This window comes from Colobus angolensis, unplaced genomic scaffold (assembly GCF_000951035.1).
Source record: "Colobus angolensis palliatus isolate OR3802 unplaced genomic scaffold, Cang.pa_1.0 Scaffold320, whole genome shotgun sequence".
Classification (NCBI taxonomy): Eukaryota; Metazoa; Chordata; class Mammalia; order Primates; family Cercopithecidae; genus Colobus; species Colobus angolensis.
Window position 1 is genome coordinate 3,280,324 of NW_012116489.1, and position 15,815 is coordinate 3,296,138.

At 35.3% G+C, this 15,815-nt stretch overlaps 1 protein-coding gene across 4 annotated transcripts in view; it reads left to right on the forward strand.

The window, feature by feature from the left end:
• CRB1 (crumbs family member 1, photoreceptor morphogenesis associated) overlaps nucleotides 1–15,815 on the forward strand; it is a 243,070-nt gene that overhangs the window by 60,040 nt on the left and 167,215 nt on the right. For 3 of the 4 annotated variants that reach the window (XM_011951613.1, XM_011951616.1, XM_011951614.1), the window contains exon 1: nucleotides 13,931–14,203. The exons of the other annotated variant lie outside the window; for it this stretch is intronic. In XM_011951613.1, coding sequence (XP_011807003.1) covers nucleotides 14,134–14,203 — 70 coding nt within the window. In that variant the 5' untranslated portion in view covers nucleotides 13,931–14,133. Of the gene's footprint in view, nucleotides 1–13,930; nucleotides 14,204–15,815 lie in introns of those variants that run through there. 4 annotated transcript variants of the gene reach the window in all.

The window sequence follows — 15,815 nt, forward strand, 5'->3', positions numbered from 1 at the left end:
ACACATATACATATATATATACACACACACACAGACACACACATTACAATATGTATTATATATATGTATGTATATATACATATCCCTTACATGTCCCTTGCATTTTCAATCTGCATTTATTTCTCCTTGCATTTTCACTTGAACACATTGAAATTTCTCTTATCAAGGTCATCAGTGACCTCCATGTCACCAAACTAACAACCAGCTCTCAGTCATCATCTTAGTAGTAGATGACTCAGTTAATCACTCTGTTCTTAGAGAAATACTTCTTGGCCTTCTAAGAAACCATCTTTTCTGGATTCTCCTTCTACTCACTGGCTGCTTTTTCTTGGTCTTGTTCTTTTAGATTTACTGAGCTAAGTGAGCCACAGGGATTAGTCCTTGTTGATTCCTTTATTATTATTATTATTATTTTTATAATAATCTCCTCTTACCTGCTAAGTGTTATTATCTCTCCAAATAGCTTAATGTGCCTCATTATGTCAATTTATATATCTAACCTAGAGTTCTCTGATGAGTTCCAGAATCAAATATACAACTCTTTATTTGATATATGTACTTATATGTTGAAGACACTTATCAAAATTTAATATGTGTAAATCTGTATTCCTGCTTTTTTTAAATGCTCAGTGAGCAGAAGGGCTCCAAGTGGAGTAAAGCTACATGTAATGAAATTCTAAATCTTTTGAGGAAATGTTTTACATAATTTTTTACTTTCTCTGAACAGCAGGAAATTGATTTTTCTCCTTTATTCTACTCTCTAGCTCACAGAATACAGTAGAAAAAACTTGGAGGGTGTCTTAGAAGTCTTTAGGGAAACTTCAGCAAAGTCTCAGGATACAAAATTAATGTGCAAAAATCACAAGCATTCTTATACACCAGTGACAGACAAGCAGAGAGCCAAATCAGGAATGAACTTCCATTCACAATTGCTTCAAAGAGAATAAAATACCTAGGAATCCAACTTAAAAGGGATGTAAAGGACCTCTTCCAGGAGAACTACAAACCACTGCTCAGTGAAATAAAAGAGGACACAAACAAATGGAAGAACATACCATGCTCATGGTTAGGAAGAATCAATATCGTGAAAATGGCCATACTGCCCAAGGTCATTTATAGATTCAATGCCATCCCCATTAAGCTACCAATGAGTTTCTTCATAGAATTGGAAAAAACTGCTTTAAAGTTCATATGGAACCAAAAAAGAGCCCGCATTGCCAAGACAATCCTAAGTCAAAAGAACAAAGCTGGAGGCATCACACTACCTGACTTCAAACTATACTACAAGGCTATAGTAACCAAAACATCATGGTACTGGTACCAAAACAGAGATATAGACCAATGGAACAGAACAGAGTCCTCAGAAATAATACCACACATCTACAGCCATCTGATCTTTGACAAACCTGAGAAAAACAAGAAATGGGGAAAGGATTCCCTATTTAATAAATGGTGCTGGGAAAATTGGCTAGCCATAAGTAGAAAGCTGTAACTGGATCCTTTCCTTACTCCTTATACGAAAATTAATTCAAGATGGATTAGAGACTTAAATGTTAGACCTAATACCATAAAAACCCTAGAAGAAAACTTAGGTAATACCATTCAGGACATAGGCATGGGCAAGGACTTCATGTCTAAAACACCAAAAGCAACAGCAACAAAAGCAAAAATTGACAAATGGGATCTAATTAAACTAAAGAGCTTCTGCACAGCAAAAGAAACTACCATCAGAGTGAACAGACAACCCACAGAATGGGAGAAAATTTTTGCAATCTACTCATCAGATAAAGGGCTAATATCCATAACCTACAAAGAACTCAAACAAATTTACAAGAAAAAAACAAACAACCCCATCAAAAAGTGGGCAAAGGATATGAACAGACATTTCTTAAAAGAAGACATTCATACAGCCAACAGACACATGAAAAAATGCTCATCATGACTGGCCATCAGAGAAATGCAAATCAAAACCACAATGAGATATCATCTCACACCAGTTAGAATGGCAGTCATTAGAAAGTCAGGAAACAACAGGTGCTGGAGAGGATGTGGAGAAATAGGAACACTTTTACACTGTTGGTGGGATTGTAAACTAGTTCAACCATTATGGAAAACAGTATGTCGATTCCTCAAGGATCTAGAACTAGAAGTACCATATGACCCAGCCATCCCATTACTGGGTATATACCCAAAGGATTACAATTCATGCTGCTATAAAGACACATGCACACGTATGTTTATTGCGGCACTGTTCACAATAGCAAAGACTTGGAATCAACCCAAATGTCCATCAGTGACAGACTGGATAAAAAAAATGTGGCATATATACACCATGGAATACTATGCAGCCATAAAAAAGGATGAGTTTGAGCCCTTTGTAGGGACATGGATGCAGCTGGAAACCATCATTCTCAGCAAACTATCGCAAGAACAGAAAACCAAACACCGCATGTTCTCACTCATAGGTGGGAACTGAACAATGAGATCAATTGGACTCGGGAAGGGGAACATCACACACCGGGGCCTATCATGGGGAGGGGGGAGGGGGAGGGATTTCATTGGGAGTTTTACCTGATGTAAATGACAAGTTGATGGGTACTGACGAGTTGATGGGTGCAGCACACCAAAATGGCACAAGTATACATATGTAACAAACCTGCACGTTATGCACATGTACCCTAGAACTTAAAGTATAATAATAATAAAACAAAATTTTAAAAAAGATAACATTTTATTGCAATAAACAAGTTATTCATTACAAAAATAAAATAAAATTGGTGTACCCAGAAAAAAAAAAAAGTCTTTAGGGAAAAAGATATATTTAGTCCTATATTAGTCAGAATTCTACAAAGAGGCAGAATCTGTAGGATTGGTGTGTGTGTATGTTTGTGCAATTTATTAGGGAAATTGGCTCACATTCACTCCCATGGTATGCCATCTGCCAGCTGGAGAACCAGAAAAGCCAAAGTGTTGTAATTCAGTCTGAGTCCGAAGGCCTGTGAACCAGGGGGGCCAATGATGTAACTTTCGGTCCAAGTCCAAAGGCCTGAAAACTGGGGGGTGCCACTGGAGTAAGTCCCAGAGACCAAAGGCCTAAGAGCTAATGTCTGAGGGAAGGAGAAAAGAAATGTCCCAGCTCAAGAAGAGAGAGCAAAATTGCCCTTCTTCCACCTTTTTGTTCTGTTTGGATTCCCAAAGGATTGGATGATGCTCACCTGCTTTGGAGAGGGCAGATCTTCTTTACTCAGCCTACTGATTCAAATGGTAATATCTTTTGAAAACACCCCCACTACACACCCAGAAATAATGTTTTACAAGTTATCTGGGCATCTCTTAGCCAGGTCAAGTTGACACATACAATTAACCATTACAAGTCTTTCACTGAATTGATCCTCATCTACTTGAATACCTAGTTGTGGGGGTGAACTTTATTAAACAGCTATTCATTATGTAGTTTTCTTAGGCTACACCAAAGAATTTTCTTGCAATCTCCACCATGGTTCCAATTTAGCCTAGATCAAGCCTGATCAGTTCTTTCTTTTATATTTACAGACTTCAATATCCCATGGTCTGAATTCAACCCCAGTCTCATTTCATCTGCTTCTCTACCACATAAATACCTCTAATCCAATGAAACCTCATTTTTTTCTTGTCTGTTCATAACTTCCCTCATTAGTTGCCTCAGTTGCCATTGTCTCTAAGCATTGCTTATAAGCCCTTCACCTATTACTTATCCTTCCACTCTGAAAGCTCTCATTCCTGAAGTAATCCTGTAGTCTGCCAGCTCTGCTTCTGTGCTAGCACTCTTTTTGATGCTGGAAAGATCATGCCACTGTGCTTTTTAGCAGCATTACAAATGAATTTAGCTGGATTTCAGTTCAGCTGGACCCTTTACTATGTTATCAAAGCTGGTAGATGAGTCTTGCAACCTTTCCATTTCTCTGCTTCTTCAATTCGTCTCTTTATTTAAGTACTTGATATTATCTTTTCTTCTAAATAGTTAGAAAGAATAAATGAGAACTAGTATTTGATAACACAATAGGGTGACTATAGTTGCTAACAATTTAATTGTACATTTAAAAATAACTAAAATGGTATAATTGGATTGTTTGTAACACAAATGGATCCCATTTTTCTCACCTCCTCAGGAAGCTTGCTCCATCAATTATCCTTATCTTTTTCATACCTTCAGTTTTTCTGGTTCCCTTTTTTTTTTGCATGTATTTCATGTTAAAAAAAGTACTTGGCCATAAATCCCTTTTAAACTTTGCCTCCCCATCCCATGTTTTCTGCACATCCCATCTTTTGGAACGTGTACTTTGCACTTACTGTCTCTACTTGCTAATGTTGAATTCACTCATAAAAATAACTGACATTTGGATTTTGTCCCAATGCTCCATTGATATTCCTGTCACCAAGGTCACTAAAAATCCCCTTCCTGCCAAATCGAATTGGTCCTTATCAGACTTCACTTTCCTGCAGCATTACCACTGTTCATCACTCTCTTTTCTGACCATCTTTCCTCTCTTCCATGACACCACAATATTCTGGTTATTTCTCTTAAATCTCTGGGTTCTTATCCTCCAATTATTAAGTATTAGGGTGGCTGCTGACCCTCTCCTTTTCTTACTCTACATTGTCTTCTCTTCTAGAGTGACCTATTGGCTGTGATAACTGAGATAAATCACTGGATCTTTGTATTTTTATCATCTATAAAATGGAAAAAATAGAACCTGCTTCATAGTGTTATGGTAGATATTAAATAAAGAACGCATAGAAAGGTTTTAGAAAGTGTCTGGCTTATAAGAATGACTCAATATGTGTTAAATATTGTAAGGTTATTCAGATACTGAAAAATGCAATATTGAAAAGGTATCAATTATCCCCTCATTAGCTTTTACAATAAATGCGATCTCCATTATACTTTGAAGAGTAGTTTTTCAAGAAACAACAGATGCTGACGAGGTTGTGGAGAAATAGGAATGCTTTTACAGTGTTGGTGGGAATGTAAGTTAGTTCAACCATTGTGAAAGACAGTGTGGTGATTCCTCAAGGATCTAGAAGCAGAAATACCATTTGATCCAGCAATCGCATTACTGGGTATATACCCAAAGGAATATAAATCATTCTGTTTTAAAGATACATGCATATGTTTGTTGCAGTGCTATTCACAATAGCAAAGACATGGAATCAACCCAAATGCCCATCAATGATAGACTGAATAAATAAAATGTGGCACCTATACACCATGGGATACTATGCAGACATCAAAAGGAATGAGATCATGTCCTTTGCAGGGACACAGATGAAGCTTTAAGCAATCATCCTCAGCAAACTAACACAGGAACAGAAAACCGAAGACTGCATGTTCTCACTCACAAGTGGGAGTTGAACAATGAGAACACATGGACACAGGGAGGGGAAAAACACACACCAGGCCTCTCAGTGGGGTCAGGCGTGAGGGGTGGGAGAACATCAGGACAAATAGATAATGCATGTGGGGCTTAAAACCTAGGTGATGACTTGATTGGTGCAGCAAACCACCATGGCACATGTATACCTATGTAACAAACCTGCACGTTCTGCACTTGTATCCCTGAACTTAAAGTAAAAAAAAAGAAAGAAGAAAAATGCAACATTGAAAATATATCAATTATCCCCTCATTAACTTATAAAATAAATGAAATCCTCATTATACTTGGAATAGTTGTTGTTGAAAGGAGATAGAGCAACTGCTTAGAAAACTAATCTGGAAGATGAACTGTACAAGGGAAGGCAAACTTGTAAAAGAAAGTTTCAGGCTGGGCGTGGTGGTTCAGGCCTGTAATCCCAGCACTTTGGGAAGCCAAAGTGGGTGGATTGCCTGAGCCCAGAAGTTAAAGACCAGCCCCCAAGGAACACAGTGAGACTCCACGTCTTAAAAAAAAAAAAAAAAAAAATGAAGAGGCATGTTGGAGTTTGGCTGTAATTCCAGGTACTCCGGAAGCTGAGGTTGGGAAGATCGATTGAGCCCGTGCTTTTGAGGCGGCAAGCTGACATCGTGCTATTGCCTGCACACCAGGCTGGGTGACAGAGACCCTAAAAAAAGAAAGAGAGAAAGAGGGGAGAGAGAGAGAGAGAGAGAGAGAGAGGAGAAAGAGAGAGAGGAAGAAGAAGATGGAGGAGGAGGAGGAGGAAGAGAAGGAGAAAAAGAAACTAAGTTTAAGTTTACTGGCAGAGGAATCACAAAAGTTTAATTAAACAAAAAATTTTTATATATACCGATTTTATACATGATTTTGTAGTTTGGACATTGGCTATTCATCTGGGAATAAAGTTAAGTCTATAATTTAGAAATAAAATTAAATATGTAAGTTAGACCATTCATAAAAATTTATTTCATGTGGGTTAAAGTCACAAAATTTTAAGAAATTTTAATACATGTATTTTAAATTTTTTAAATAAAATTTGGAATAAAACTCAATGGGAACCCGTGTGTTAGTAAGCCTGATGAGAAAAAAAAAAAAAAAGCCTTCTTCAATAACACAAAAATAAAAGTCATAAAAAATTTTCAAAATCAAATAGTATAAAGAAAAACTATAAACTTTAAGAGAAAATGAACCTACTGAGAAGGAATATTTTCAACATTTATAGCAGACTAAGAATTAAGATCAAACCTTTATAAGTAAATGCTACAACTAACTAAATAAAAATTTTTAAAGAGTTGATAGAAACGTGAATATGATATGAGTTGGCAAATCATTGAGGAGTAAATACAAATGCTAAAAGATGCTCAATTTTTCTAAATAAGAAAAATATGCAAATTTAAAATTTCAAGTTTTTTGTAATTAATTTTAAAAAATCTATACAAACATAAAATAAATAATATGATATACCTTTACATACCCAATAGCCAGCTTCAAAATTTATCCTCAAAATTTCTGTATTTGCCTAAGGTAAATTTTAGCATTTACCCTAGAGAAACTCTTATGCATTTAAACAAACAGGTATGAAAATGATTTTTATTAATCATTGTTTGCATAAAGTAAATTTGAAACATTGATGCCCAGAAAAATGAAATCATTAAACTATAGCACATGTATATTATGAAATGCCATGTGGCATTAAAAAGTATGTGAGTTAAATGCCGAAATCTTCAAGACACACTGTTGAATGAGAAAAGCAAGTTGCAGAATAATACATAGAGTATCATACCATTATTTTAAAAAAGAAGCAAAATAATATTTATGTCTCTATTCATCTATCCATCATCTATGTATTTATCAAACCATAGCAGAGAGTGGTATGAAACGATATTCATTAACAAATAACAATGATTACTTCTGGAGAGGAGTGTGGGATTGTTGTTCATCAAAGATCCTTTATCCTAATATTTGGGATTTTTCACAAGAATACATTTATAATTATGTAATTAACAATAAATACCATTATAACAATAATTAAGAACACTGGAATAAGCAAGTTGGGTGTGAATCTGAACTGCAGCACTTATTATACAGGTAACTTGGGTCTCTCAATCTCTTTTTTACCATTGTCAATTAGGGTTAACTTAATCTACTTTGTGAAGATGCTATATTAAGTGAGATGATGTGTGTAAAAGAATCTATAATACACAGAACTGAACTGAAGATAAATCTTTGTACCCTTATTAAATCAATTTTGAATATCAAGGAACTGGGAGATAAAGTACTTTTTTCCTCAGAAGACTGCATCTGCTCACCAGAGTTTAAATCAACAAGGGTGATGACCCTGTCTTAAACGTGCAAATTACTGATGATGACTCTAGTGTCTGATATATAGCAGGTGTATATAGAATATACCTTTTGTATAGTATGTGTAAAACAAACAAATGCTTGTACATTAATATGGCATCAAGAATTTCCACCAGTAAGAACAGCTGTCCTACATTCTGAAATTGTATCTCCAGAACCTAGTATGTTCTGGATCTTCAGTTGGTTTTGAATAGACAGCTCAAATTGAGTATATTTTTAAACTGTACTTTCTATTTTTATCTATAAATCTTCCTCTTCTCCTACTTTCTTTGTTTTATGGCACCTAATTTATTCATGAAAAGTCTTTCATCATTTTGATTATTGCTCTACTGTAAACATTTTAGACTTCAACGACAAATGCTGACTTTTAAGATTTTATTTTGCTTATTTTACTGCACTGTATGTTTTTATTTTTCTTTTTTAAAAAATTTAACTTTTACATACTGGGGGTACATGTGCAGATATGTTACATGGGTATATTATGTGACACTGAGGTTTGAGGTATGAATGATCCCATTGCCCAGGTAGTGAGCATAGCACCCAATAGGTAGTTTTCAGCCCTTCACCCACTTCTTCTCAGCAGTCCTCAGTGTGTATTGTTCCCATCTTTATGTGGATGTGTACCCAATATTTAGCTCCCACTTATAAGTGAGAACATGTGGCATTTGATTTTTCTCTTCCTGCATCATTTCGCTTAGGATAATGGCCTGCAGCTGCATCCATGTTCTTGCAAAGGACATGATTTTGTTGTTTTTATGGCTACAAAGTATTCCATCTTGTTTATGTATCACATTTACTTTATCCAGTCCACCATTGATGGGACCCTAGGTTGATTCCATGTCTTTGCTATTGTGAATAGTGCTGTAATGAACACATGATTGCATGTGTATTTTTTGTAGAATATTTTATTTTCTTTTGGGTATATACCCAGAAATGGTATTGCTAGATCAAATGATATTTCTGTTTTAAGTTCTTTGAGAAATCTTCAAACGGCTTTTCACAGTGGCTGAACTAATTTACATTCCCATCAACAGTGTGTAAGTGTTCCCTTTATCTACAGCCTCACCAGCATCTGTTGTTTTTTGACTTTCAAAAAAATATTCTTTCAAACTGGTGTGAGATGGCATCTCATTGTAGTTTTGATTTGCATTTCTCTGATGATCAGTGATGTTGAGCATTTTGTTACATGTTTATTGGCTGCTTATATATCTTCTTTTGAGAAGTGTCTGTTCATGTCTTTTGCCCACTTTTTAATGAGTTATTTTTTGCTTTTTGAACTGATTAAGTTTCTTATAGATTCTGGAGAATTACAGGACCTTTGTTGGATGCATAGTTTGCAAAAATTTTCTCCCATTCTGTAGATTGTTCACTCTGATGATAGTTTCTTTTGCTTTGCAGAGCTCTTTGGTTTAATTAGGCCCCAATTGTCAATTTTTGCTTTTGTGGTAATTATTCTGTTGCCCTTTAAATGTAATATTTCCTAGGGATTCAGTGAGCTTTTCTAAATTGGAGAAGTCATATTTTTTCATATCTGAAAACTCTAGTCCATTAGTTCTTGGTACTTACCTTCTCCCAATTTTTTCCTCGCTTCTGAGATAGAACTTTCTATTCTATTTTCTATGTCTCTTTACTGTTCATTCTTTTTCACCAATTCCTTATCTCACATTGATCTATTCTAAAAAAAACTTCAGATCTTCTGTTTAGTTTATGGTAGTGTCATCTACTATTTAAGTTACTAAATTTTTCAAAAAATTTTAATGACTTTTTTATTTTTAGAATTTATCTTCAGTTTATTTTCAAATAGGCCCAATCATTTTTATCATGTCTTGTTCTTGTTTTATAAAATAAATGCATTCTTTTATCTCTTGAAAATTTTTATTTGCATATATTTAAAAGGCACAAGTGCAATTTGTCACATGGACATATTGCAGAGCAGTGAAGTTTAGGCTTTTAGTATATCCGTCACCAATGTACTTTACACCCGTTAAGTAACTTGTCATCATCTGTCCCTCCTCCAACCCCCTCAACCTTCCAAGTCTCCATCATCTATCATTTCACACTCTGCATCTATGTGTACACATTATTTAGCTCCCATTTATAAGTGAGAACATGCATTATTTGTTTTTCTGTGTCTGAGTTGTTTTCCTTCAGATAATGGGTTCCAGTTCCATCCATGTTGCTGTAAAAGACATGATTTCATTTTGTATGACTGAATTGTATTTCATTGTGTTATGTATATACACCATATTTTCTTTATCCAATCATCTATTGATGGACATTTCTTTGCTGTTGTGAATAGTACTGCATTAAACATACAAGTACAGTATCTTTTTCATGTAATGATTCCTTTTCTTTTGGGCAGCTACACAGTAATGGGATTACTGGATCAAATGATAGTTCTATTTTAAGTCATTTGAGTAATTTCCTTATTGTTTTCCATAAAGGTTGTACTAATTTACCCATGAACAGTACATAAGAACAGTGCATTCTTTTTTTCCTCTTTCTTTCTTTCTTTCTTTCTTTCTTTCTTTCTTTCTTTCTTTCTGTCTGTCTGTCTGTCTTTCTTTCTTTCTTTCTTTCTTTCTTTCTCTTTCCTTCCTTCCTTCCTTCCTTCCTTTTCTTTCTTTCTTTCTACAATGTCTCACTCTGTCAGCCAGACTGGAGTGCAGTGGCATGATCTTGGCTCACTGCAATCTCCACCTCCCAGGTTCAAGGGATTCTCATGTCTCAGCCTCCCGAGTAGCTAGGATTACAGGTGGCTGCTACCACGCCTGGCTAACTTTTGTATTTTTTTAGTAGAGACAGGGTTTCACCATGTTGATCAGCATGGTCTCAATCTCCTGACCTCAGGTGATCCACCCGCCTCAGCCTCCCAAAGTGCTAGGATTACAGGTGTGAGCCACCGTGCCCGACCAGAACAGTGCATTCTTTGTATAACATGTTTTCTCAACCACTCATTTTCTGTGATACTTTTTTTCTGTATCTTAACAAAGTGTTATTTTATAATCTCTTAAGTTAGCTCCATTATCATGAATCTTTTGAGTGTGAATGTTCCCATTCATTGTGTCCGATGTCTGCCATGGCAGTGGGTTTCTAGTTTGATTCATAGTTTTAAGCTGTGTGAGCTCATCTTTGGTAGAGGTTGGCTTCCATGGGAACCATTTGTGAACTGTGAATTGTAGCATTTCCACATGAGAGTTTAGTTTCATCTCAGTTCTCATTGATTTCTTTATTTCTGAACTGCTCTTTCCTTTATTTCGTTCTTTCTTCCCTTCCTCCCTCTCTCCTGCTTTTTTTTTCTTTCTTCCTTCCTTTAGTCCTTCCTTCCTTCTTTCCTTCCTTCTTTCTTTCCTTCCTTCCTTCCTTCCTTCCTTCCTCTTTCCTTCCTTCTTTCCTTTCCTTTGTTCCTTCCCTCCCTCCCTTCTCTCTCTCTCTCTCTCTCTCTTTCTCTCTCTCTTTCCATTCCAAAAGTCAAGAATTGTCTATCTCAATTGGTTATTTTACTTTATTGCTGTTGAGCTCACTTACATATTTCTTACTTGGGAAGGATGGTTTTTGCTGTTTCTTGTATAGGTGCCCTTATCTATATTCTTCATTTTTATGAATGATATTAATAATATCCCAAATGCCAAAACTCAATACCTGATAAAATTAGTTTTCATGTTGCCTTATTCTCTATATGTCTTTAGATATATCTAGTTTATTGCTGTTTTGTTTAGTTTTATCATCCCCACTGTCTCTGCTTTAGTTCAGTCCCTTATCATCTCTCTTGTGGACAACAGCAATATCCTTTTCTCACTGGTTTCTGTGCTTTCCATCTGCCCTTTTCCAACCATTGCTACATTGCTGCTAGATTTATCTTTCTAAACACAACTCTGAGTATGTGAATTCACTACTTAAAACCTATTAATGGTGTGCTTTCCTCATACTGAAAATTAAACTTGTTTGATTTTGTGGATTTGCTGAGTCTTATTTCCTGACATCTCTTCACACCTATGTTTCTGCAATATCAGAATATTTCTAGTTTCTTGATTTGCCCAACTGTTTTAGGCCTCTATTCCTATATACATATCCTTTTCCTGTAAAACTCTTACACTTCAGTCTTGCCCTACCTATTTCTTATACCCCTAGTTTGTTCATGCTGCTATAACAAAATTTAGACTGGGTAATTTTTAATAACAGAAATTGATTTCTTATAATTTTGGAGACTGAGAAGAGCAACATCAAGGTACCAGCAAATTTGGTAGATGCCAAGGGCCTGTTCCTCTTAGAAGGTTCCTTCTGTGTGTCCTCATGTGGTGCCGGAGCAAATAAACTCCCTCAGGCTTGTTTTATAAGGGCAGTAATCCCATTCATGAAGGTTAGGTCTAATAACCTTTCAAAACTCCCCACCTCTTAATACTATCACATCGGGGATTAGGTTTCAACATGTGAATTTGGGAAGTGGGGAAACCATTCAGACCACAGCATACCCATGCTTATGCTTGAAAATCAACGTAAATACTACTTCTTTTTTCTAAAGGAATTCCTGACTAGCCCAAATCTGACACATGGTAGCCATTGACTCATTTGTATAATGGCTATATCCACTTAATTTTTTATATTCAAACTCCATGTATATAATTCCTATAACCATTCTTTGTATAACATATTCTCTCAACTACTTATTTTCATTGACACTTTTGTCTTTTGAAAAACTAATTTTCTTTGTTTCTTTGATTGTGACACTCATAAACACACCCTAACAGAAGGCTTTCTAATACCGTCAGATTCTTTACCTGAGTCTATTCACTTTTTTTTCCAGTCCATCAATTGGCCTTACATGTTATAAATTCCTTAGTCTTGGGGTTCATTGTGGAGGCCTCTTTAGGATGAATGGAGATCAAGTTGGTTCAGTATGTAGATGTCCCAGAATGGTATTGTTGCAAAAGGCATGAAAGAACATATAGAAATAAAGATGAAAAGAGACTTCACAAGATTTATTGAAGAACTAATGTTCTAGAAATCATGGGAAGACTCTGGTCCTAATGTTGATAGTGACCCACCAGACTCTGAGCACACAGAATAATTGCTCTGCTTCTCAATTCTTCAGTTGACAAAACACAGGGATTAGAGTAGGGAGTTAATAATGCTTCTGTAACCTGAAATTCTTTTGCTTTTATTGTTAAATTGCCCAAGTTAAATTATTTGCATGAGAGGAGGAAAAAATCTTTAAAAATAATAATTGTCATGAATTCTATAAAAATTAAATAATTTTAAATGGATAAACCCTATTTTAGCAAGTGAATCTGTGAGTATGTGAAAGAATAATGTTAATAAAAACCATTAAGCTGACTATCAAAATATTAGAGACATGGGCAGAAAACATAAAGACTTCAAAATATATGTTATATAGTTAAACATCTGGCAGATTTATAAAGCTTTGTAAAAATCAGCCATAGAAATTGCATTTTAAAGAGTAAAAGTGAACAGTTTTAACAATCGAAAAAGGCTCTGTACTAGCACTAACATCAATTAGAAAATAAAGCATTCTGATTTTAATTAATGGATGTTTTCATGGTGTCTAATAAAAATACAATTTTAAGGACTTCAACAATTTAATGTGAGAAAATATCGTTGTATTTAAAACAAGTGTATTTTTTAAATAAGCAAACATGTTTACATTCATCACTTATAGTAAAACAAAAGCTGAAGAAATCCCAGAGCATATAATTTCATGAACCAAGAATACAATGAGCTCTGGGCTTATGGACAAGATCTGCCCCTGAATAATCTCCAGAACTCTGTTCATTTTATGCAGTAATTTAAGTTTTCTTCTGTCTTGGCCCAACTTATAAACAACAGAAATCTGAGTTGTGGGAATATAATTTATGAACAGAAAAGATGACTTGTCTGTGAATTGTGTTCTGAAGATGAAAGTAAATAAACAAGAACATATGGTATTCCGTTAAAAGTTGCCAGGTCATAATTATGTGGCAAGACAGTTATCAGAAATTAATCCATCTATTGAGAGCAATTGAAGACACTATCCTAATGTAGGCCCTTTTGAGGAGACAGCATTAACAGAAGAAAACTCATAGCAAAGGCTTGAGGGGGGAATGAATCCAATCCAGCCTGAAAAAATCTGCACCAGGTTTGAAAAATCACCCCATCCTGTGGTGTAAGTGATGCTAAGAAGCACAAACTGCTTTTTGAATCTAAGTCCCTGTGTTTTCTGTGAAGGAGCTGTAAGTGGGGTGGGACAGAGATGGCACCTGGGGATTCTGAGGCACCCGCTCCTCTCTGAGACAGACAGGGATCAGGAGCCGGACTGGGACCAGACCACCAGCAACACACCAGAGGATGTTCTGTAAATAAGACCATGGCACTTAAGAATATTAACTACCTTCTCATCTTCTACCTCAGTTTTTCACTGCTCATCTACATAAAAAGTAAGCATTTCCCACTTTGGGCATTTTTTCCTGGTTTATTTCTGGCTTATTGTATTTCTTACAAACAATGGATAATGTTACATGTTCTATAAAATACAATGCTAAAAGGGAAGTTTTTATTTGTTTTTTTAAGTGTCATGTGTTAAAGAAATCAGTGATACCAGTTAATGTGAACAGTCAATTTTAAGATTCTGTGATTTCCAGTAGGTATTCAGGTATAGAAATTTTGTTTTTAACCGTTGTAGTAGTGAGCTGGAGAATGAAATGGTCATATAGACGAGAAGATATTTTGTTGTGTTTACACTTTTACAAAATAGATTTGGCCCTTACTAATTGATATCCTTTAAAAGGAAGTTATTCATAAGCTATATTTCATTTTATTCCCACATACCATATATTTGTCTTCACTTTTAAAGAACTCTGTATTGCAACATTTGCTCTCATAATCAAGGGGATAGTCTCAATGTTTCCCAGAGAGTAATGATTCAAAGTGTTTCTTTCACCAGAGAAATGGGCTTTTACTGTTATGTGTTTCTGTTTTATAAATGAAGATATTATTTTCCACAAACTTCCCCAAACAGAAACAAGAGCAATGTTTCTGAGATAATCTTGTCAGTTCTATGGCAGGATGGAAAATCAGAGGAGACCAAATGGCCCCAGCAGTGTGTTTATGAAGGACAGTAGCTATTGAACACGTTTAAAACGAAGACAGGGAGAGTGTGTGCTTGTCTAAGGGGCCATGTGATTTGTGTCTGTTGAATCTGAATATCAATAAGGCAAAGCATAGAGCAGCTGCCGTTGAACAAGACGACTTGGCATTAGCACAGTGTTGTGTAATCTGGGTCACCTTCTGTGGCTGCACCAGTGAGATTGTTACTTGTACGGTTTACAGTTGAACATATATTAGAGACTGAGTGAAGAAATAAGTAAATGCTGTGGGTAGGTAGCTGATGGCAGGTACAGAAAAACCAACTCAAACTTTAAACAAATGATCAGTAAAATACTTGACTGCAACACACACGCACAAAGGATGTTTTTCAGAGATATATTTGTTAAAGAGTTGTTATTTAAATAGTTATTTACCCTCCTTGAAACTTAATGTGAGCCCCAGGTAATGAAGAATGAGGAAGAGAAGTGCTGTGTTTAGTTGTGCAGGTAGGAAGAGAAAGGGAGAAAAATAAGACACAAGATGAATGTGAAGTGAGTTTATGGTGTGTTTTATGGCAAAGAGCTTTGTCATTCAATGCAATATATATGAAAATTCCTAGAGTTTGCTGCAGTTTGTTTTAAAGGAAATGAATATGTGATATCTTTGATTAAAAAGATAATAACTATGAATCGATACTTACATATACATCATTTGTTTTTTCTCTCTTTGAGTAGGTGATTTTATTGATTGATTCTAAATACTTTGTAATTATTTGATTTGTTCTCCAGCACAGTATTGTTATTCATTTAAAAAAGTAAATTTGAAGTCTCATTTTCTTCAATTTTTAAGTAGGTAGATTTTTGTCTGTGTTAATATATTTGTTGGCAAGATATAATCATATTGCCTTCCCAATCAAAATATGTAGTTTAGACCTTGTTAGCTGAGTTTTTCTTTCCTACCTGA